The sequence below is a fragment of the Miniopterus schreibersii genome, assembly GCF_964146895.1.
Source record: "Miniopterus schreibersii genome assembly, chromosome: 2".
Taxonomy (NCBI): Eukaryota; Metazoa; Chordata; class Mammalia; order Chiroptera; family Miniopteridae; genus Miniopterus; species Miniopterus schreibersii.
In genome coordinates, this window is record NC_138102.1 from 107,923,432 (window position 1) to 107,945,718 (window position 22,287).

General features: G+C 45.9%; 1 protein-coding gene across 2 annotated transcripts in view; it reads left to right on the forward strand.

The window, feature by feature from the left end:
* The first annotated feature begins 18,470 nt into the window (after nucleotides 1–18,470).
* CCND2 (cyclin D2) overlaps nucleotides 18,471–22,287 on the forward strand; it is a 28,189-nt gene continuing 24,372 nt past the window's right edge. The window contains exons 1-2 of one of the 2 annotated variants that reach the window (XM_081127616.1): nucleotides 18,471–18,935; nucleotides 20,736–20,951. In XM_081127616.1, the coding sequence (XP_080983742.1) occupies nucleotides 18,741–18,935; nucleotides 20,736–20,951 (411 nt within the window). In that variant the 5' untranslated portion in view covers nucleotides 18,471–18,740. The remainder of the gene's footprint in view (nucleotides 18,936–20,735; nucleotides 20,952–22,287) is intronic. The other variant, XM_081127617.1, reaches the window with a different exon arrangement.

Consider the following 22,287-nt stretch of genomic DNA (forward strand, 5'->3'; position numbering starts at 1 on the left):
TGCTTTGGGGTCAGCGTCCTCCTCCGGCTGCAACTGTCACTTCCATCACCATTGACACCCCTCCTTCTGCAGAGATGTGAACACTTTCAAACTGTTTCTCGGGCCAATGGCTTCTCTCTGGCCTGTGATTGGTACCCCTGAGATTCCACTGCAATGCAGGCATGCCAGCTATGTCAGCGTGACTCAAGTCGTGTGTGGCTGACATCCACATGGCCCCGTAGAAGGCAGGCTCTAGCAGAAGGTTATTTGGAATGCTGCTGAATGTTTGATGTCTGTCAAGTTATCTTTTTGGGGTTAGGCCATTAAAGTTGCATCTGATGTTTTATGGAACAAACAAGATAAACTGCATGTTGAATTTCATGGGGCATGGAAAGAATTTTTATGGATGTAGACACAGTGGCAGCTAAAAGTAGATTGGGTTTTTTTCCACGAAAACTTTGTAGTGTTTCTTCTATATGGCTATTTCAGTTGAACTCAAAGCAGAAACAACCTTCAAAAGTGAAGCAGAGAGATTGCCATAGTAACAGATTCAGTAAAACCTGGGGCTACTACGCCACCTGTGAAGAACATAGATCCATCTATCTGGCTTATCTCACCCCAATCAGAGAGCTGTCTGTTCTATCCTTAAATTCTCTACCCTTTCTTGATCACACACCCCGAAGAAAAATTCTTTTCCAGGCAAATCTGAATCCTCTTGGGTGCTTTTTTAGTCCATGCCCCTGACATCTCTCCCAGCTCCCGCCCCCCGCCCCCGTGACCAATGCTCCAGATACTCCAGCCACACTAGCTGTTCCTGAGCCTCTGAGCATACTGTGCACTTTCCACTTTTGTTCCTGAGCTTTGTTTCCATTGCCCAGAGCATCCATCCTTTCCGTCTCTGTCACTATTCATCCAACCAAATGGTCTAACAGAGTCCAACCAAATAATAGGCACATTACCAGGCAATGATAGAAAGATGAGCAGACAAAGCAGACTTACCATACTCCAAGCTCAGCCTCAAGTACCACCTCCTCCAGGCAGCCTTCTCAGTCATCCACTCAGCTGAACCCCCTTCTCCCTCTTCCTGCATTCTCATTGAGGTGACCCCTATTTCCCCTCTCTTATACTAAAGTGAAAGCTATGTGTGTATGTGTCTGCTCCCCTATACACTGTAAGGTTGTTGTCTGCAGGGACCTCAGACATTCATTTTCTATCTCTGCACACTTAATTTACAGAATCAAAGACCTTAATATTTTCCTCCTTTTATGGATACTTGAATGCACAAAAAAACAAAGTGCAATGATGCTTGATTGAACATATTTATAAAAGCAAAACATTGGTGAGAGAAGGCATCCAAATGCCTATTCATTGTAGGAAGTGGTTAAATTATGATACCTTCTTGCTATTGAAAAACATTCTGCATGTATAATGACTGAAATAGAGCTATATGTACCGGCACAGAAAAACTCCAAGCAATTACTGTTAACTGGAAAAAAAAAATCAAGTTATAGATCAGTATGTTTGGCATGATCCATTCAGGTTTTTAAACTCATTGAAAAAAAAACCTCCCTGATGTGATTCGGAAGGTGATGGGTTATCTGAAAATGTTGGGAAAGTGAGAAATCACTTAAAAAATTATATATTCCTTAAACACCTATTTGAAGTTAACATATATTAATTTACCAATATCTTTATGTTAGTCCAAAGCCTACTTTTTAACACAGGTCTGATTATTAGAGTTCTACACCATCTTTTCCATGTAAGCCACACCCATAATGCCCTGCTGAAGTGTCCTACTTTTATTTTCTGTAAAGTAGAATGAAAACTTAAAGACAGGGATATAGTCATTTGAGTTCAGGATTCTAAATTAATGCTATGTAGAAGCTGTGTGTGCTACGCAATTTATCTATTTTATTATTTTTTTAATTAATATATCTTTTTATTTATTTCAGAGAGAGGAAAGGAGAGGGATATAGAGTTAGAAACAACCATGATGAGAGAGTCATGGATCGGCTGCCTCCTGCACACCCCCGACCGGGAATCAAGCCCTCAACCCGGGAATGTGCCTTGACCGGGAATCGAACCCCGATCGCCAGGATCCTGGGTGGACGCTCAACCGCTGAGCCATGCCTGGATAATGATAATAATTAAAAATAATAATAATTATTTTTAATCCTCACGCAAGGATATTTTTTCCATTGCTTTTCAGAGAGAGTGGGGGGGAAAGAGAGAGAGAGAGAGGGAGGGAGGGAGGGAGAGAGAGAGAGGGACATCGATGCGAGAGACACAAGGATTGGTTGCCTCCTGCACGTGCCCCGACCAGGGGCCGGGATCAAGCCTGCAACTGAGGCATGTGCCCTTGGTCGTAATCGAACCCGGGACCCTTCAGTCCTCAGGCCGATGCTCTAACCCGTGAGCAAAACCAGCTGGGGCAGACCAATGCAGTTTAAATAACCTCTCTGAGCATCAGTTTCTCAAGTGTTACACATGGCATAATAGGAGTAGCCATAGGCAACTGGGGAAAACAGAGGATCCTGTGTGCACAATGAAAACTGCGTAGTGCCCAATAAGGCTCAGCGAATCTAGGAAGCACTTTATTTTCTATTATTATACCACGGTAGGAAGACGAGGAAGCAGCAGAGGACCACCCTACATGGCACTCTGGCCACCTTCTGCTTCTGCCTCCAAGATGCAGGGGAGGAGCGAGTGTGTGGCCTGAAGTTTAGGTGCATGAGAACTGGATTAGGGTGCACGGCAGCACAGAGCTGACCAAGTTAGTGGCTGTTCCGAAGCACATCACAATCTAATGACAAAAGGCTGAATATACATGGAAGATAATAATGATAACATAGAGTATCAGTTAAGATATTTTCAGCTGCAAACGAAAAAAACACAAAACAAAGTAGCTTAAATACTAAACTTTTTAATTGGTCCAAGCCCTGGAAAATTCCAGAGGTTGGAGGGACTTCAGGAAGGTACTAGATCAGCCCTCTGCTTCTAGTTCTCTTTGATTTTTCAGCTCTGCCTTACTACAGGTGTCAGCTTTGTTTTTAGGCTGCCTTCCTGCTAGTTAAAAAAAAAAATAGCTTTAGCAATTCCGGGCTTCGCGTCTGAGACCACATCATCAAACTGCAGTCCTGAGAGTCACTCTGGACTAGTCAAGTTCACGTACTTATTTCTAGCTCAATCACTCTGGCAAGATGAATGGAATTATGTTGATCAGGTTGAGCCAGTTGGGGCTTACCCTTAGGTCTGGTGATGGAGTCAATTTATTAAATGCTTCTTTCATGTGTCAGGCACTGTACTACCTGGCTGTACAAATGGATCCTCACAACAACCCTATGAGGTTCTACTAGCATCTTTAGTTTGTAGTTGAGGAAACTGAGGTCCAGAGAAGCTAATAATTTTCCCAAGGTCGCACAGCTAATAAGTATTATAGCAAGATTCATATTTTGGCCCCCTGACTTCAGACCCCACATTCATAACCACCAAACCATAGAATCAATCAAGGCATCAGTCCCAAGTGGGTGCCTGATGCATACTGCAGATGACAACTGCTGGGTAAATTGAGAGACAAGAGAACTTAGCCAGGCTGAGGTGATGAGAAGGCAGGGCTTGTGATAGGTCTTAAGCAAGGAAAATTAGATCAAGTGAACCTTCAGACACGGAATCACATTATGGCAGAAATAACAAATGCAGTGGGGTCAGACAGCTGTCAAGTCTGCCACTTGTATATAAGCCTAGTGACCTTTTCCAAGTTATTTGACTTCTCTGAGCCCATAGGTAAAATAAGAAGCCATCAGAGTGAATCAAAGGCCCATGGGGGAGACTCTAAAGAGAGAAGAGGGCAGAGAATACAATTCGGAAACCCTGAAAGGGACTAGTAAGGGTCAGCCAAATCTCATGAAAATGGAAAGGCCTTTGGGAGGGTAGAGAGTAGGAAACCACAACCCATGGCTTCACTAGAGTGACAAGTCTAGGGCAACCTTACCACTGCCAGCTAGGAAATAGGAAAGAGGGGGATAAACATGAATCCTTGGGAACTATAAGAATATCCTAATAAAAATAGCTCTTAATAAAAAAAAAAAATCATCCAATTCTAGAGCTGGATGGAACAGTGGACAACATGTAGTACAAACTGCTTATTTTAAAGATGAGAAAGGACACATTTGATAGAAAGACACATTTGACATATTTTATAGAGAAGTTTATAGGTAAGATGCCTAGCATAGTGCCTGGCAATCAGTAGGTGCTCAATAAATAGTAATTCTTATTATTTTTTGAAGTAACTTATCCAAGGTCTCAAAAGTTGGTTAGTGACCAAACAAGATGAGTATCCATGGCTTCTAATGCCCAGCGTAGCTTTTATTTTCTTTTAGCATTTTTTGTTTTATGGCACATTCGAGATAAAGAAATTCCAGATACCACTGAAAGAAAGAGGAAGAAAGAAGAGTGATTAAGTTTCTTTCTCACCCAAAGCCAGCAACCATCCTTAGTACCCAAAATAGGGGAAACTATGATAAAAGAAAAATGTTGGAATAAGCACCAGACAAGGCATTTGGAAATCAAGATTTCGGATGTTGGCCTGCCATTAACCAGCTCAATCATCTAATCAGCGTGGGTGCCAGCTTACTCATCTATACAATTAGAGATTTGAAAAAATAATCTTAGTTTCCTTCTAACTCTGAAATTCTGTTAAAGTAGCTCCTGCTCTTAGAACCATAGTAACTTTCTTTATAAGGTAGCATAATTGAATTCTAGGAAAATTTATATAGAGCAAAAGTCACATAAAAATTGGAAGCAAGAAAAGGCAGGAGAGTTAGCTTCAAATATTTGAAAAAAACTCTTTAGTCATATAACAGTTAGACTTCTTGTGTGAGGCTCTAGAGGGCAGAAGTAAGACCAAAGAGCAAAAGTAACAGAGGCAGGTTTCTGATCAACACAAAACAATTTTTTAAAGTGTATTTTGGGGGCTCTTTTATTATATGCATATGTTTATAACTATTAGGTCTTCCAGATGAATTGATCTTTTTGTCAGTATAAATTGTTCTTTTATGCCCTAGTAACATTTTTTTGTCCTAAAGTCTATTTTGTCTGGTATTAGTATAGCTACTTCAGTTCTCTTTTGGTTAGTGTTTGCATGATATATACTTTTTCACCTTCTTACTTTAAAATTATTTGTATTTTTGAAACTAGATTTTGTCTCTTGTAGACAGATATAGTTGAATCATGGTTTTTTAAATCTATTCTGCCAATCACTTCCCTTTGATTGGAGTGTTTAGTCTATTCATATTTAATGCAATTACTGATAAGGTAGGATTTACATCTGCCATTTTGTTATTTGTTTTTTAAAATGTATTATGTCTTCTTTGTTCTTCTTTTTTCCATTAATGCCTGCTTTTGTGTTAAATAGTATCATCTAGTGTGTCATTTAAATTTTTTTGATGTTTTATTTTTAAAAAAATTACTTTCTTAGTGGGTATCATAGGGATTACAATTAACATCTTAAACCAATGTAATTTATATTAATAGCAACTTAATTTTTTTAAAAAAAATTTTTCTTTAAAATATTACAGATGTCCCTTTTTCTCCCCAATGACCCGTTCCACCCCGTCCCTTCCCCCTCCCCCTCCCCAGTCCCTCTCCCCACCATTGTCCGTGTCCTTGGGTTGTGCATATATGCGTATAAATTCTTTGGTTACTCTCTCCCCCTCCACCCACCCGCCCTCCTCCATCCCTCTGACATTCATCAGTCTCATCTAATTAGCAACTTAATTTTAATAATATACAAAAATTTTACTCCCATACATTACTGTTCTCCTCACTCCTTTGTGCTCTTATTGTCATACAAATTACATTTTACATGTTATAAGCTTATCAAGTTTTATAATCACTGATTTATGTAATTGGCTTTTAAATTAGATAGGAAAAGAAGATTGTTACCAAAAAAGAAAAGAAAAACTACATCTAGATTGTTTTTTATATTTACCTATGTAGTTACATTTATCAGTGCCTTTTATTTGTGTGGATCTGAGTTACTGTCTACTGTCTTTCATTAAACCACAATAACTTCCTTTAGAATTTCTTGTAGAGAAGGTCTGCTAGCCACAAACTTAGTTTTTGTTTACCTGAAAATGTCCTAACTGTGCCTTAATTTTTGAAGGAACAATTTTGGCAGATATAGAATTCTTGGATGACAGTCTTTTTCCTTCAGCACTTTGAAGATGTCATCTCACTGCCTTCTGGCCTCCATAGTTTCTGATGAGAAGTCAGCTTTTAAATTTATTGAGGACCATTTGTATATGATGAGTTGCTTTTTTTCTTGCTGTTTTTAAGATTCTCTGTTTGTCTTTTGAAAGTGTGACTATAATATGTGTGTTTGTGGCTGTCTTTGAGTTTATTCTCCTAAGAGTTTGTTGAGCTTTTTGAATGTGTAGGTCTAAAATAAATCTGTGAAGTTTTCAGCCATTGTTTCTTCAAATATTCTTTCTGCCTCTTGCTCTCTTTCCTCTCCTTCTGGGAATCCCATTACATGTATGTTGGTATGGTTTATGGTGTCCCACAGATCTCTGAGACTGCTCACTTTTCTTCATTCTTTTTTCTTTTTGTTCCTCAGACTGAATAATCTCAATTGACTTACCCTCAAGTTAGCTAACTCTTTCTTCTGCTAGTTCAAATCTTCTATTGAGAGCCCCCTAGTGAATTTTTCATTTTACTTATTAAACTTTTTTACTCCAGAATTTATATTTGTTTTGTTTTAATTATTTGCCTCTTGGTTGATATTCTTTATTTCTTAAACTTTAATTCTTTAGAGATGGCTTCCTTTAGTGCTTTGAACATCTTTATATTTGAAATAATGATGATTTAAAGTTATACATCGAATCCACTTCCGGGATTGTGTGGGTGAGTTTTCCCGTCCCTTTTACTCAGATTACCTCTTAGTACATGTCTCTCTGAGGACAAGGTAATCTGGAGTTTAGAATGGACTGGTTTGAGATTAAATCATGTTGGCAGTAGCCCTGAGTAACTGATCCATGGTGGTGGTAAACAGTGGGTAGAGACACCCAGAGCTGAGATCTGGTACAGAAATACCTACACTTTGATAAGAGGATATAAAATACATTAATAATTCCATAACTCCTAGAGCTGACAGAACACACAAATAGAGTTTAAGGGTAATAAAAAAACAAAACACGTGCTTATTTCTTTCAGTGCTTATTGTATGCTAGGGCACTGTGGTAAGCAAACTATAGACATTTACTCCTTAAACCACTCTGCTAGGTAGATATTATTCCCATCTTCCAGATGAGGAAACCAAGGCTCAGAGAGAGAAAAAAAAAGACTAATTAATCCCCTCACAACATTCCTAGTGAGTTACTGGGTTCTTTATTTGGCTGCTGATGGTAACTCTTGCCGTGTTGGGATGGATTGCAGAGAAAGCTCATTATATGAGCAGAAATATGCCTCCTTCTAATGTTTTATTAGATACACTGGTTTTGTTCTCCGGGGCCAAAGAACACAGATAAGGTATGATCATCCATAGTTCAATTCACCCAATGTATAGATGAGAAAATGGAGTGCACTATGGGGTTTTATTCATCAGAGGAACCTCCAGAAGATGGGACAATCATTTTATATTTCCCATCTAGGCAGGTAAGTCCTCAATGGTACTGGGGGATGCTTGCTCTGGGAAAATGGGGTAAGGGAAGGTCCATGGACCTAGTGTGTTTTGCTATAACCACTTTGATTGTCTGAAGGTTTCTGAAGTTGCTCCAAGTTGCCTTCTAATTAGCCTCACATTAAGAAGGATACCACACCTTAAGATGAATATCAGTAAACTATTAGGGGTCCAAAGGAGGGTGCCTGCTAGTGAGGGCTAGTGTCCAACTGAAAAGCTGAAGAGAAAGGGTAATCTATCCTGGGGGAGAATGGATGAGGAGATGGCATCCTCAAATATCTGACCAACTGTCAGCATAAATGAGGAAGATGGCTAATTCTACTTTGTTTCAGTGGGCCAGAGACAGCATTTCTGGGCAGAAATCACCAGGAAGCAGGAAGTTCAGGCCCCTAACTAGCTGAGAGACCTTCAATAAGTTATTTAACCTCCCTGTCCTCTAGGATCCTAATGGAACATGGTTCTTGGGAAGATCCTCTAAGGCAAAGGACCTAGCTCAAGGTCCACCAATAGTAAGTAGACACCAGTGTTGCCAAGTTTAGATGCTGATAAAGCATCCTGTTCAACCTAAGAAAGCAACGTATAAACTTAGAATTGATAGACAATGGGGTTACCTCATAAGACATGAGTTCTTTATCAGAAGAAATATTTGAACAAAGACATCACCTTTAGGGATGTTCTAAAGGGATTCCTCTGTGATAGACAGGGAGACCCATGGGATTCCTTTACAACCCTAAAATACTGTATTCTCATAGAAATCTTGCCCCAAGTTACACAGCTTGTGGCATAGCGGGGACTAGAATCCACTTCCCCGGACCCTAAGTCCAGTGCTCTCTCCATGACGCTGTATGTCTCACATTTAAAAAAATTACATAGAATGCTGTCCAGAACTCATCCCAAGTGTAATTATTAATTACTACAATTTTCTCTTTCAGTAGCCACAGGTTAGGAAGAAAATATGTCTACAAAACATAAATTTGTAAAGGAAATAATTTATACCTAAGTGGATTTTATTGGAGTACAAAGGACCCTGGTGTGTGAAGTTTCTCACACATTCAAAGTAATGAAAAGTGGGAAGAAAAGTGGGGTACAGCAGACAGCTTTACTTGCTTGTCCTTAGTTATTAGAACATGTCAGAAACTGAAGAGGGATGTCTTGTCTAAAGTTACAACTCTAGGAAATTTGCTTTACACCATTGTTACCAAAAGAGCCACCTGATGTTCCATGAGTTCCATGTAGCTCAGGATGACCCTCACTTAATGAGTCCCACAGTGGCCCTGAGCTGTCACTTAGTCACTTAAAGAAGGATCTACAAATTAGGGTCTATTCAAAACTGAATGTCAGTATGTGCTCTAATGGGAGCTCTGTTGAGTTGTAGGAATAAGCATGTTAGTTTAACTTATGGGCTGGGATTGCCTTAAGCACCCTGGAACAGTGATATGTTCCATATATTTTTACATTCCATGTAATTTTGAAAACTGCCATTCTATTCTACTGACTTAGGATAAGAAAAACTGTGTTCTCTTTCACCTGACAACATGCACTGTGTCTACCTATAGAAGGAAATGAATTTAAAACTTTCCAACTCATGATGAGTTAGTATCTCCCAGATACCTAGGGAGTGAGAATACACCTAACTCCACAATTTAAGGATGTTATGTAAAACATAAAATATATAAAACATGCTGTAAGATATGATTCTTATTTTTATGATGATGACTGATAAAGCCATTTGGGACTTGAGAAACCTAGAGCTGAAAGGGAAGTTAATGTCTTTTACTACAGCTAGCTAAATTTTATAGATGAGGAACTTCAGAAATGAAAACATTTAAGCTGTTCCCAGGGCACACAGTGCTGGTTGGTGGCAGAGTTGGAACCAGAGTGCAAGTATTCTGACTTCTAGCCTAGTGTAATTTCACCAACATGGTGCCAATGACAAGGACAACATTTTCTGTATCAATTTTAGGAGACATCCAAGCTAATAATCAGTGGTCTATATTCTGCTCTGCCCATGTGTAGGTGACCCAGGACAAGTTAATGAGCCACTCTGACATCAGCTTCCCTAACCAAAGAAGTGAAACACTAATCAATACCCTGTCAGATTCAGGGTGGGTTCATTCAGACAAGAAACAGATGCTCTGGGAAATACAGCTACTCAAAGAAAGGAATGCTCTTAGAATGGTAGACTAAGAAAGCTGCTCTATCTTTGGCTACTTTAAAAGGACTCATAACAAACCCCAAACATGTGACCCAGACACCCAACCAACTGGTAGTTCCAATAAATTATAAACAAATTAAGGACATAATTTAAGAACATAATAAAAATACTATGTAATCCAAGTAATAATTATTTGATTAGACTAGTTTTAAGGGAAGGTAAATTTCCACGTTCTTGGTTTAAGGTAGACTGTGTAACATGAATAAAAACATGGCATCTTGTTCTATGTCCTTTGTTCTTTGGTTTTATTGGTGTGTTTTTTAAAGCATCCATTTATGGGATATTAATTCTTTCCCATACTTAATCACTAAACAATGTGGTTCTCAGGGACAGGGACTGTATTATTCAACTCTTTTTCCTTCCTGCCTGCCTTTTAAAGTATTCACTGAGTATCTATGTGCCCACTACATCCCCAGTGCCTAGCACAGTTTGGCACATGTTAAGGACTCAGTTCTTATCAAATAAATGAATGAATAAATCACAAAAACCAAAGGCATTTCCGAAGCACAGAAATCTCAGTGTACTTGACTTCTCCATTAAAACCATTTACATTGTACCTTACAAATCCGAAGCATGCCCCCCGCATGCTCTGATGTATCTGTGCACAGACCTGTGATGTTATCAGTTTAACACAAGTGATCGCTCAGCCTGAATAACCTTGATGAATACTATATAGGATTTCAATCTCAGACTCCCAGACACAGAAGGCATATTCTATGACTGGCCAAAACGGCATGAGGCTCTATAGTCTATTCCCTTGTTTCCAGACACGACTGCATCTAATCCATGGCAGAGAACAAGGTTTGCCTAAATCTGAAAGATTTCCACTCAGCAAAATTTACAGGGAGCCTAGGTGAAGTCCTACGTGTCTAAACGAGAGGTCAGACTTTGATTTCTTAAGGTAAGTGTGGTTTTCATCTCAAGTGTAGCAAATTTCACTGGTGTTCCATTACGGACTGACTTAAATAATTTGCCAGATGACATAAAATTGCTGGTAATTACACTATAAAGAGTAATTTTATGAACTTTTCTTGTACAAAGGCAAGTAAATGGAAGCCTTATTCAATGTTCTGCTGAGGGAATTTTACATTAGATATACCATTTTATTTAAAAAGAGAAACATTAGAAGAGTATATCTTCAGAAGTAAGGGGAAGAAAAACTTGCTATTTACCAGTTAATTGGAATCACACAATAAAGATCTCATGTGCTGCTCCTGGATACAACTAAATTTCAGGAAGATCCACACACACACAAAAAAACAACGGTCTGCACACATCTAACCTAAGATTTAGACTCCCCTCTCTCAAAATATTTTTAAAAAATAATATCTCACAATCCTGAAAGAATTGGTGTCCATAGGATGCCAGATGTAAGACATTTCACCTGGAACCTTAGGTAAACTAATCCAAAACATTTGCTTTAGACATTTCCCTTGACACCAGGAGAGAGTTTTGGTCCTGGGTTTGCATTTGCCTGATAGACTATCTGCTCTCAAAAACAGAAACATATGTGGGCACGATGAAGGAAAGAATTTGGAAGTTAGGCAAAGAAATTCTTTTGTTATTCTTTAATCCTGTGTGTTTTTTCTTCACCTAAGCAATAGGTATATTAAATTTTAGTCTTTTTATTTTCAAAAGCTTAAAATTGAGTGCTTTTGGTGTTATTTCTAGGACAAAAACCTAACTTTAATATCCATAATTTTTTTACAATTTGATGACAATTTTTAAAGAAAAATAATGTGAAGGCTCACACATACACTCATTGAAAAAAGAAGAGGCAGTGGAATTATCATCATCATCATCGTCATTATTAAATAGGGCTTGAAGGAACTTACCTCTGTACATCACAAGAATTATTTGGTTTATAGCTGATGGGACCACAGTGAAAGTGTGATTTGAGATGGCTAACAGCAGAAAAAAATTAGGATTTTTGTTCTAATTTCACCTTCCACATAAACCCCTCAGCTCTGGATTTGTGCTTTCCTAAGGTGTACACTTTGTTTCAAGTTCATGTAAGAGCAAATGCCCTTACTTTAGGTTGAGCGAAGAGGAAATGCATTCCTCCTAAGAGTCTAAATCCAACTTAGTTTGGGTTGTCTAGCGTACTTATACGAACTGCCTGCTTTCGGGTTAATCCTAAAACAGAAAGAACATATCTCGCTAGAGATGCATATTTTGAAGATGATAAAATTTTAAAAAACAACCTGTTTCACATTTCAAAGCTCATTCCTTTTAATGCTAACAAAAGCCACCATGAAAATAATTTTAGAAAAATTTTCAATCTGCCTCCTGATATTTGCCACCAGGAGAAAAAAAGCCTCAATAAGAAAACTATTTCTCCGTTTTTTGTTAATTAGTTTTTAAAAGTTTGGAGAATATGAATTCAGCATGTTGTAGAATTATGCTACAAACGGCACTAACAGATGCTGGCAATCCTTATGTTTAGAAATTGAAAAATGAAATAAGGAATATTTATTAGAAATATTTTATATTGTTTTAATTTGGTTGTTATAAAGCTGAATAAAACCATGAAATCGAAAGATATTTAATCATACTGAGAAAGTGGACATTTTTTAAGGGAAATGAATGTCTGAACTTTGACAAAATTAAAGTGTTTAGAAAACAAATAAAAATGACTATTGCTCAAAAAAAAAATTCTGGTGGGGATAGTCTTGACATTTTACTAAGAATTTAGATCTATAAAGTGCCTAACTTGACCTCCCACCACTTAAATGTCTGAAATTAAGCAGCAGCAAAATTTAAAGAACAGTTGTCTTTCCGGTTTTTAAAAATACTTATTTTGGCTCCTTCCTCCTCCTTTTTTCCCTTCAATAACTTACCCTATTTTTCTGCCTTTGTACACACAAACCAAGTGTCGGTCAAATCAGGCACCAAAAGGCAAGCACTCAAATACAGTTCACTCACTCTGAGCATCCACAGCAAGTATTGACATTTTTATTAATTTTAACTTTTTTTTCCCCCAGAAGAAACAAAACACAGTCACTTGGGTCAGATCAGCAACCATTAAACGAAAAAGAAATAAATAATAAGTTAAAAATAGAGGGATTGTGTTAAAATGAAGAAAGTACTGCTCATAACCAAACTGTCATCTTAAAAAAAAATTTTTTTTTCCACACTTGAAATGTGATTCTAACAGAAAGCTTCTCCTTTACACTCGAAACAAATAATTCCAACTCAAATCCACATTTTCAAAGAAGCCCCTAGCTTTCTGCATCTGACTCCTGCCACAATTTCTTTACCTCATTGAGGTAAAAGCCGGTTCACATTTAAAACATTCCCACTGAAGTTGATTGTAAATTTCAGCATAATTTCAGAATTGTTGCCATGGGTTTAGAAATGACATATTTCATGTATCATCCCCTAGATTGAAAGATTAAAAAGATTTTGCCCAAGTTTAGGGGAAATGAAGGTGCGTGGGCTCACTCTGCAGCTGCAGTTTCCAGCCCTTTGCAGTCTAGAAGGTTCTCCACGAGTCGGATGCCACATGGGTGCCCCGCGAGTGGAAGAGGAGCCCCCTGCGCTTCTGCCCATCTGTTTGTGGCACTCTTTTGACAAGCACGCTTCTGGGCGAATTTGCTCCTAACAACAAAATCGGTCCAGTTTCGCGCCCGGCCGCCATCAGCAGATTGATCTCACAGGTGATTATCACAGGACCAACCAACCGAGCTGGGATTTAAAGGGTGGATGGGGCGGGGTGCAGGAAGGAACAGGTCGCGCGTGAAACGCTCCTGGTGTAAAAGTAAGTGCAGAACTCGTGACCCGCGGGACAGAAACACACATCCACGTCTCCCGCCCCGAAGAGAAGGTCGAGAGCTAAGTGACGCGGTCCCGCGACCAGCAGTCGCGACACTCAGGCTGATGTCGCCATGGCGCAGAACTGGACCGCAAGCCAAAGAAATAAGCCTTTTCCGGAGTCAAGAGCTGCTCCCGATTTCAAAGTAAAAAAAACCACACGAACAAAAACAAAACAAAAACAAAACAAAAACAACACCCCTTTTTGGGGGTGGAAGATTGGGGGGAGGAGATGGCGGGGACGGGGCGGGCCTGGGGCACCGCGGCCGCTGCGGCTTGCGGGCAAACGAGCGCAGCCTCGCACTCCCGGGAGTCGGCGGGGCGGCCACCCCGGGCCCTGCGCGTGGAGCCGGACACGCCGCCGCCCAGCGCCGCTCCCCGCCCGCGCGCCGGCCCCCTCCCCCGCCGCTTCCTCTCCCTCTCCCAGCCCCTTCCCCCACGTGTGGGTGACGTCAAAATTCCGCGAAAAAGCCGCGTGGTGGCTCCCGGAGCGGAGGCGCGATCCCGCGGCCCAGCGGCCCCTCCCGGGGCGCCCCAGGGAGGGCGCGGCCCCGCGCAGGGCCGTTCCTTTTCCTCCCCGGAGCCAGACGCCCCCCGCCCCAAATCGTAATGGGAAATTCACGTTTATAAGGCGAATGCATTTCCAGAGCTATTTTCGGCCGTGGGAGGCTGTCCTATAGCTGAATCAGACAGGAAGAGAGGGAAGTTCGGGTCTTTTTACTTTTTTTTTTTCTTTTCCCTCCAAGGGAGGGGAGAGAGATGCTAGGTGGGTGAACAGACGGCAGGCGCGATTCTTCCTAGCCCACGCCTGTCGCATCTGCTGCCCCCCGCACGCGGCCCCGCTCCAAGCTGCGGCGCGTCTAAAGGGCGCAGGCCGGGCCGACTGTGCCCCCCGCAGGACCCCAAGCGCCCAGGGACGTGACGGGCGAGGGGATGCGGCGAGAAGGCCCCCGGAAGCCTATTCACACCTGGAATCGCACTGCCCAGGCTTGGGGGGACTCCCGTCAGCTCCTTCCTACCCACCCACCTCCCCTGGTGCTCTCCAGTTGCCGACCTTTCCCACATTTTTATAGCTTGCTCTTACTCCCTTCTTATTACCCCCCCCCCATTCCTCTTTCTGTACTTCCTCGTTTCCTGCCCGGTGAGCCCGGAGCCCGGAGCTGGGACTGGCACATACCATCATCTATTTTTAAGTAACCGTCGGGTTTTCGGTTTTGGTAGTCGGACCGTCCATCCCTCAAAGGATAAACACACACACAGTTCTACTCTTCGGGGGAGGTCGGGGAGGGCGATGGCTCCCACCCTTGAACCTGAACTCACCCCCCCTCCCCCGCCTGAGCTCCCCGAGGCGGAGGCAGCGGGTCTCGAACCCTCGCGACTCCGAAGCTTGGAGGCCACCGGATCACCTGGCTGGCGGGCATCCGCCAGGTGAGCCTGGGAGTGTGTGTGCTCAGCGTTGCAAGTTCTTGCAGAAATGTGCCTATAAGCACCCAACACCCGGCTGCACCCTGCACCTACAGGGTTTTGTACACTTTCCAACCGAAACTCGAAAACTCGAAGAGTAGGGAGCAGGGAGTCGTTCGCTCAAGTTCATCATTGATCCCGCAAAGGACAGGATATCCCCCCTACCCCCTTGAGGCGTGAAAAAGGGGTAGGAAGGAACCAACATTCTTTTTTTCTTTCTTTCTTTCTCCCCCATCCCCCACCCCCAAGTGCCCAGTTACTTCGAAGCCCAGCACCGGCGCTAGGTCCTTCTCTAAGCCCAAGTCTGCACTTAAAACGCGCACTTCTGCCCAGGAGGCAACGTGCGTTCCCCCGGCGTGCTAGATGGAGTGCTTTTTTTTACCCAGCAACGTTAAGATTTTAACACATGATCGGAGTGGCGACCAAAAGGGAAAACTCGGTTTCTAGTCCAAGCCTCTCGGAGACATTCCTGCCAACCTCCGCACCCTCTGGCGCCCCACCCCGCGCGTCGGAGGCTGAGCGGGGACTGGGAGACCCGCTCGTTGCGACGCTGATGTTCAGGAGCGGTCCGTGATAGGAAGGGGAAGTGAATGGGGGAACTTGCAAAGGCGAGGTGTGCCACGCGGGAGGCGCCCGAACTCGGGGGTCCGCGTGAATTGAGAAGGGGGAACCCACCCGCTCCCCTCCCCTTCGCAGCCACCTCGGCCCCCGCCCCGCTCCCCGCTGGAATTTCTCTGCAAAGCCAGACGGGGGTAGAGTTGGGGGCGGAGGGAAGGGGCGAGAGGGCCAGAGACTTGAGGGTTAGCCACCCAGGCTTTCTCCCCAGGCTGGGCGAGGCCCGGAGGACGACCACCCGCCTCTTCCCCGCCCCCTCCAGCAGACCCAAGGACTGGGGGTGCATTCCCCGCGGGGAGGTGGAGAGAGGACCCCGCTGGGTTAGTTATCTAGTGATGTCAGGAGGCTGGAAGCCCTCCCTGGCTTCTGTTCTTTCCTGTCGGGGGTAGATTTATACTTTAAAAATACTTCTCTCGGCCCCCTCCCCGCCCCCAGCAGCTCGCTTTGATCCGTTCAAAGGTGGCTGAGGTTAAGTTTGAGTATTTCCTTTATGGGGGTCTTAAAACGTAAGTTAATGTATTTACCCGAAGTGACTCAAAAGCTCGAGTCGGGAAGTCCAAGCTGAGAAAAATCAATAGCTGATTGTTAGGGACCGACTGCACTCCGGGGAACACTACCCGGCCCGAGGGTCCTCGCTTTGTCAGCGCACTGTTTCATTTTGAGTTTGCAACTTGGGTTTTTCATTGAGCTTTTTTTTCCTTCCCGAAAGCTAATGGCTTCCACAGCAATTAGTCATTTTCCTCGCCCGCCCCTCCCCGCCCCTCCCCTCCCTTTCCATACAGTAGATTGAACACTAATTCCCGCGGCTATTGATAAGGTCGGAGGCGCCCGGCCTCTCCCCAGCTCGCCCGCGCGTCCCCGCTCTCCCTCCGCCCCGCCTTGGCTTCCTTTTGATGTAGCGGGGAACTCTTCCTACTAAAAAAAAAAAAAAAGAGAGAGAGAAAAAAAAAAGAAAAGAAAAAGAAAAGAAAAAAAAGTAATCTGCCCGGTAACAATCAGCGCGCAGTAGCAGGAGCCCCAGAGCCATTGGCTATGCAAATAGAGGGAGGGGAGACGGCGCCCCAAACTCTTACACACCCTTTTAAAGCGATATCCCCTCCCCCTCCCCCTTCCGCCCCACCCTCGTTTAGGGGCTGGCCCCGGGGCCCGAGTTCAGCGCTAGCACCTCTGGTTTATTCACTCCCCGCCTTCTCTATTCCACTCCCCCCTCCTTTCAGGGAACCGAGTGAGCGGCTCACCCAGCCCCCCCCCCCCACGCACACACTTGCTCTGCACGCCCCGGTTCGGGCCCCAGTTCTCGGTAAGGGCGGCGCTCCGCGGACCTCCGCGCGTCCAGAGCCCGGACCCACGCCACGCTCGCCGCACGTGCCAGCTCGGCCAACACACTGGGGTGCTGGGCTCGCTCCCCTCCCTCCCAAAGTGAAATCATACTGAAAGGCAGGGTGCGGGGTGGCGAGAGGGAAGAGGTGTGGAGACGCCACCATGTCCCCAGTGAGAGCAGCCCTGACCCGAGGATGCCTGTGAGCACGTGTCACAGCCGCCCGCACGGGCTGCGCCTCCGCCGCCGCACCGCTCCCGGGGAGAAAGCCTGGTCGGCGAGCGAGGCGTGAGCCCGAGGGGTCTGCGAGGATGCAGACGAAGGGCCGCGGGTGGAAGTCGGGGGCCTCGGGGGGAGGAAAGGGTGGTGTTCGTGCAGGGGGAAAGAGGGTGAGCCAAACCTAATCCCTCGCTAGCCCCCCTCGCCCTCCCCTCCCCCTCCTCCCCTCCCCCTCCAGGGCTATTTCCTAGAAAGCTGTATCAGTGTGGCCACGCTCGGCGCCGACACCTCGGGCGGCTTGTCAGCAAATGCAAGGGCGAGGAAGCGGGTTTTTCCTGCGTGGCCGCTGGCCTTGGAGGAACCGCTGGCAGCCCTGCCCCCGGCCTGCAGCAGCTCTGGGCGCCTCGCCGTGTGTCCCAATGGCGCCCGTAGCGCCCCCAAAACAGGACGGTTTCTGCTCAGGGTCACATTCTACCACGTCGGAGAAGCAGCCTCCTCCTTCCTATCACCCTCCCCTCCCTCGCCACACACTCTGGGTGTGGGTGGGGGTGGGGGGTGCGGTGGGGGTGATGCAGGGAAGACGTTGTTCTGGTCCCTTTAGCTGGGCTTACAAAACAGCTTCAAAATGACCAGGACCATAAATTTCCGAGACATAACCTTTATCTCTGGGTATGCGAGGTTGCAATTTTCTAAAATCGCACTCTTTATTTTTCACTTAAGGGATCTATTTTTAGCTTGTCCGAGCCCACCCCATCTTCAAGTAAAATACCCTTCAGTCCTGGATCTTTAATATATGGGCAGGCGAGAGAGGATGAGTTTCGAAGAAGCCAAAGTTGGAGAGGGTCGTATTTTGGTATGATACATCTAGAATGTGCGAAATTAAAGGGAATAAATAGGAACCGGTGTTTTTTTGTGGGTTCCCCTATCCGGGGCCCCTGGCATGAGAGGCTGGATGGAGGGAGAGGGCCTCCGAGAGCTAAGGAGAGGGGTGGGGGAGCGGGGGACCGCGTTTGAAGTTAGGTCGGGCCAGCTGCTGTTCTCCTTAATAACAAGAGGGGAAAGGAGAGAGGGAGGGAGAGATTGAAAGGAGGGGAGGGAAGGGGAGGAGGAACCGGGGAGGGGAGCGCGGCGAGAGGGAGGAGAACTGCCCAGCCAGTTTGCGTCACCGCCTCGCCGAGCAGAAGAGGAGAGCGAGCTGGGGAGAGCGAGGCAATTTGGAGGGGAGGGCAGGCAGAGTCAGCGGACCCCGCGGCTCTCCTCTCCCATCGCCCATCCCTTTTCTCTCTTCTCCTTCTGCTCCCCTCTCGGCCCTTAACTTTCCCCCCGAAAACCCCACTTAGCCAAAGGAAGGAGGTAAGGGGAACCCTTTCCCCTCCCCCCTTCAAAAAACTTTTCCAAGTCCGGAGAAAGCAGGGGACCGAGCGGGCACCCGGCTGGCCATGGAGCTGCTGTGCTGCGAGGTGGACCGCGTCCGCAGGGCTGTGCCCGACGGCAACCTGCTCCACGACGACCGCGTTTTGCAGAACTTGCTCACCATCGAGGAGCGCTACCTTCCCCAGTGCTCCTACTTCAAATGCGTGCAGAAGGACATCCAGCCCTACATGCGCAGGATGGTGGCCACCTGGATGCTGGAGGTAGGTCTGCAGATCCACGCGGTCTGTTCCCACCCGCATTCTCTCCCCCACCACCACCACGTTGGGGCCCTAAAACTGGGAGAGGACAGCCGCCTCTCCCGCCTCCCCGCCCCTGAGTGCGAGGTTACCCCGAGCCCTTTGGCGAGACGCGTGGCTTTATTTCCGTTCCTTGCGGGATGCTAATATTAACCGGGGGAGGAGGAGGGGGCGGAAGGAGGAAAATCTGGGAGAAACGAGGCTGTCCGGGGTGGGGGTGGGGGAGCATCCCGCGCGTGTGCGCTTGCATGTGGCTGCTGCGTCTTCCCACCCCCATTCCGACCTGTCCTTGGCGAAGCGGCGGCAGCCTTCGGTGCGCTTAAGGAGGGAGTAGGACCGTGAAATCAGGACCCAGAAGTTTAAAAAAAAAAAAAAAAAGCGGCCCCCCGAAGGCTAGGGCAAATTCGTCCCAGCCTCAGGTCCCCGCATGTGGTCGTGACTCCGCGTTGGCACTTAAGGGGGGAGGGGGAGGGAGGAAGAGGGGAACGGGGAATTTAGGAGCCCCGGAAGTCACGCTGGAGAAACGTTTGTGTTCTAGGGGAGACCAAAAGACCCACTTTTTTACCCTTGCTCCAAATCTTTGCCCAGAGCAAGCCCTGTGCCCACGTATGCACAGCTCTGGACCTGCCGTGGTTTCGCCATGTTGCTTTGCAAAACTCTGGTTGGAGAGGCTGGAAAACATCGCCCGCTCCCCCTCGCACCCCATTATCGCGGCCACGGCGCTCCTCTCGGCGCCCTCGCCCCCAGCCCCCGCCTCACAATGGTTACTTACAGTTTGGCTTTCCAGTTTCCTCGGCGCGGAGATTTGGGTGGGGTAGGAAGGGGAGGGGAGGAGGTGTGTGTAGGGGGGGATACGGGGCACCCCTAAAGAAGCGGTCAGAGCCCCCGTGCCTCTCTCCGGCGGCTCCCGGGTCCTCGTTTTTCCCCCAGCTCGTCACCGTGTCCCCTCGTTTCTGCCCTTGTGGGCCGCAGCCGGACACTCGCGCCGCCGCGCTCACCCCTCCAAGTTTCCCCTCGGGATCCAAAGCCCCAGGGATCGAGAAACAGACCTTCCCGGCACCCGAAACCTCCATTTCGGGAAGCCTGGATCCTCTTTGGGGTTTTCACGCCAAAAGGGCTTCTCTAGGATATTTCCTCGATTTTTAATTATTTTTTGAAAGCGTCCCCCCTCGCTCCGACTCCGCGGCCGCGGCGCTCTTCCTCCTCTCGGCCCTCCCCCTCCCTCCCCCACCTCTTCCCACCCACCCCCCCAATTGCGGCGCCTGGACCGCGGGGACCCCCCGGGACATTTTTTCCAATTGTCGGGAATGATAGAGCAGGGTCTGGGGGTCCGGATGGGACCAAGAAGAAGACCCCCGGAGCCTCCAGAATATTTTTATTGATTTTTTGAAAAGATGACGAAATCCAAAAAAGAGAGTGACTGAGTTAGAGGGAGCGGAGAAGTGAGTAGCCAGAGGGAGCGGCGTGGAGCTGCGGGCGGTCGCTGCGCATTTCTTCGCCTCCCCGTTTTGTATATTTAATTTCACCTCTCTCTCTTTTTTTCTTTTTTTCAGGCTTTTGGGGAATCCCCCAGCACGGATGGGCTATTTAGATTTACCCCAATTTCCTCATCTTTATTCTTATCACATATTCTACTTCCCACCCACAAAAAAAAAAATAAATATTTTTTGGTAATTTCCATAGACTTATGATTTTTTTCATTTTTCCCCTCTTTTCCTGATATTGTTTTATCCCCCCTTCCTCCGACTCTTTCCCACACTGTAGGTCTGTGAGGAGCAGAAGTGTGAGGAGGAGGTCTTCCCTTTGGCCATGAATTACCTGGACCGCTTCTTGGCTGGGGTCCCAACCCCTAAGACCCACCTTCAGCTCCTGGGTGCTGTCTGCATGTTCCTGGCCTCAAAGCTCAAAGAGACCATTCCGCTGACGGCAGAAAAGTTGTGCATTTACACGGACAACTCCATCAAGCCTCAGGAACTGCTGGTAACGACCGTCCCCTTTCTCCCTCCCTTTCATCCTGTCCCTCTCTTCCAGCCCTCTCCTAGCTCTCTTCTGGCCTCTTACACTTCTATCACGGTTCTCCAGTCAGATCCTTACGATGCAGAATTACCCACCACTGGAATGTTCACACGTATGGGGGAGATATTTCTTTTAAGAGATTTTTTTATGTGTTCCCACTGTGTGCGGGACACTGTGCTGAGTACTGAGGTTACATCCACAAATAAGATCCTCAGGGAGATTTGTATTGGTGAGATTCATTTGCTGTGTGTGTGTGTGCGCAGGGGAGGCATGGAACACGACGATAGTATTTTAATAAAATTCTAAATTTTCAGTCACTGAATCCTGAAAAAACAGTCCAACTACAAGACAGGAATGTGTTCATGTGATAGGAATGTGTGTGGTGTGCCCCCTAAGAACTTGAGGTTCAAAGGTAGTGCCTTATATATAGCTATAAAGTCCCAAGATACCTGCACATAGTAGCTGTTCACTAAATAGCTCACTGACTTTTGATCAAAGTCACAACGTGGCCCTCATTGGAGGAATCTGAGACATGGGCTCCTGCCTCAGGTTGGGGCTGTGATCTCTACAACCACAGGGGTCCTATCTTGACTGGATTTCTGCCAGCAAACCTTTTTGCCACCTAATCTAACTCTTTTTCTCTGCAGCTTCACACTTAAGACGTCCATGTTGCAGCAGTGGAATGGTAGAGCGACCCACCTTCAGTGGTCTGCACACCTTTCTCCCTCCTAGGGTTTAGAAAAAGGCCCCTCGCCCCCCCCCCCCCCCCACCTCCTACCGCCCTTTCTCCCTCCTTACTGGCAAGGCCTGCACAAAGTCCACAGAGCTGACTGGCTGCTAGGACTGAGCTCTTTGTGAGAGGCCTTCCTTTCTGGGGCTGTGCTGCCATCTAGTGGCAGACATGTGCAAGGGTGGGGGAGGAATTGCCGAGAATGTAGAGGGGCCTGAATGACTTCACCTTTGAACCGCTGCCAGATTTCAGCTGCTTCTGGTTTGGTCCGAGAGGCCCAGAAAGGTGCTTTCTACTGGGAGATCTGCTTCCTTTAATAATGGTACAAGATGAGAGGTTTATATTCACATTCCCCTGGGAGAAGAAAGAGCTGGAATTTCAAGACATCTCAGAAGACACGGGTTATTTAGTAGCCTTATCAGGGATTTTGTTTTGCCCCAACACTGTAAAAAGCCAAGGCAGTCTTTAGATTTTGTAAAGAAAAAAATTGTTCGAGTTGGCAACCAGTTTGTTTTTCTCCCGGGAGACCAGGAAAACTAATCTTCCATGTGGTTCATTTGTTTCAATGTG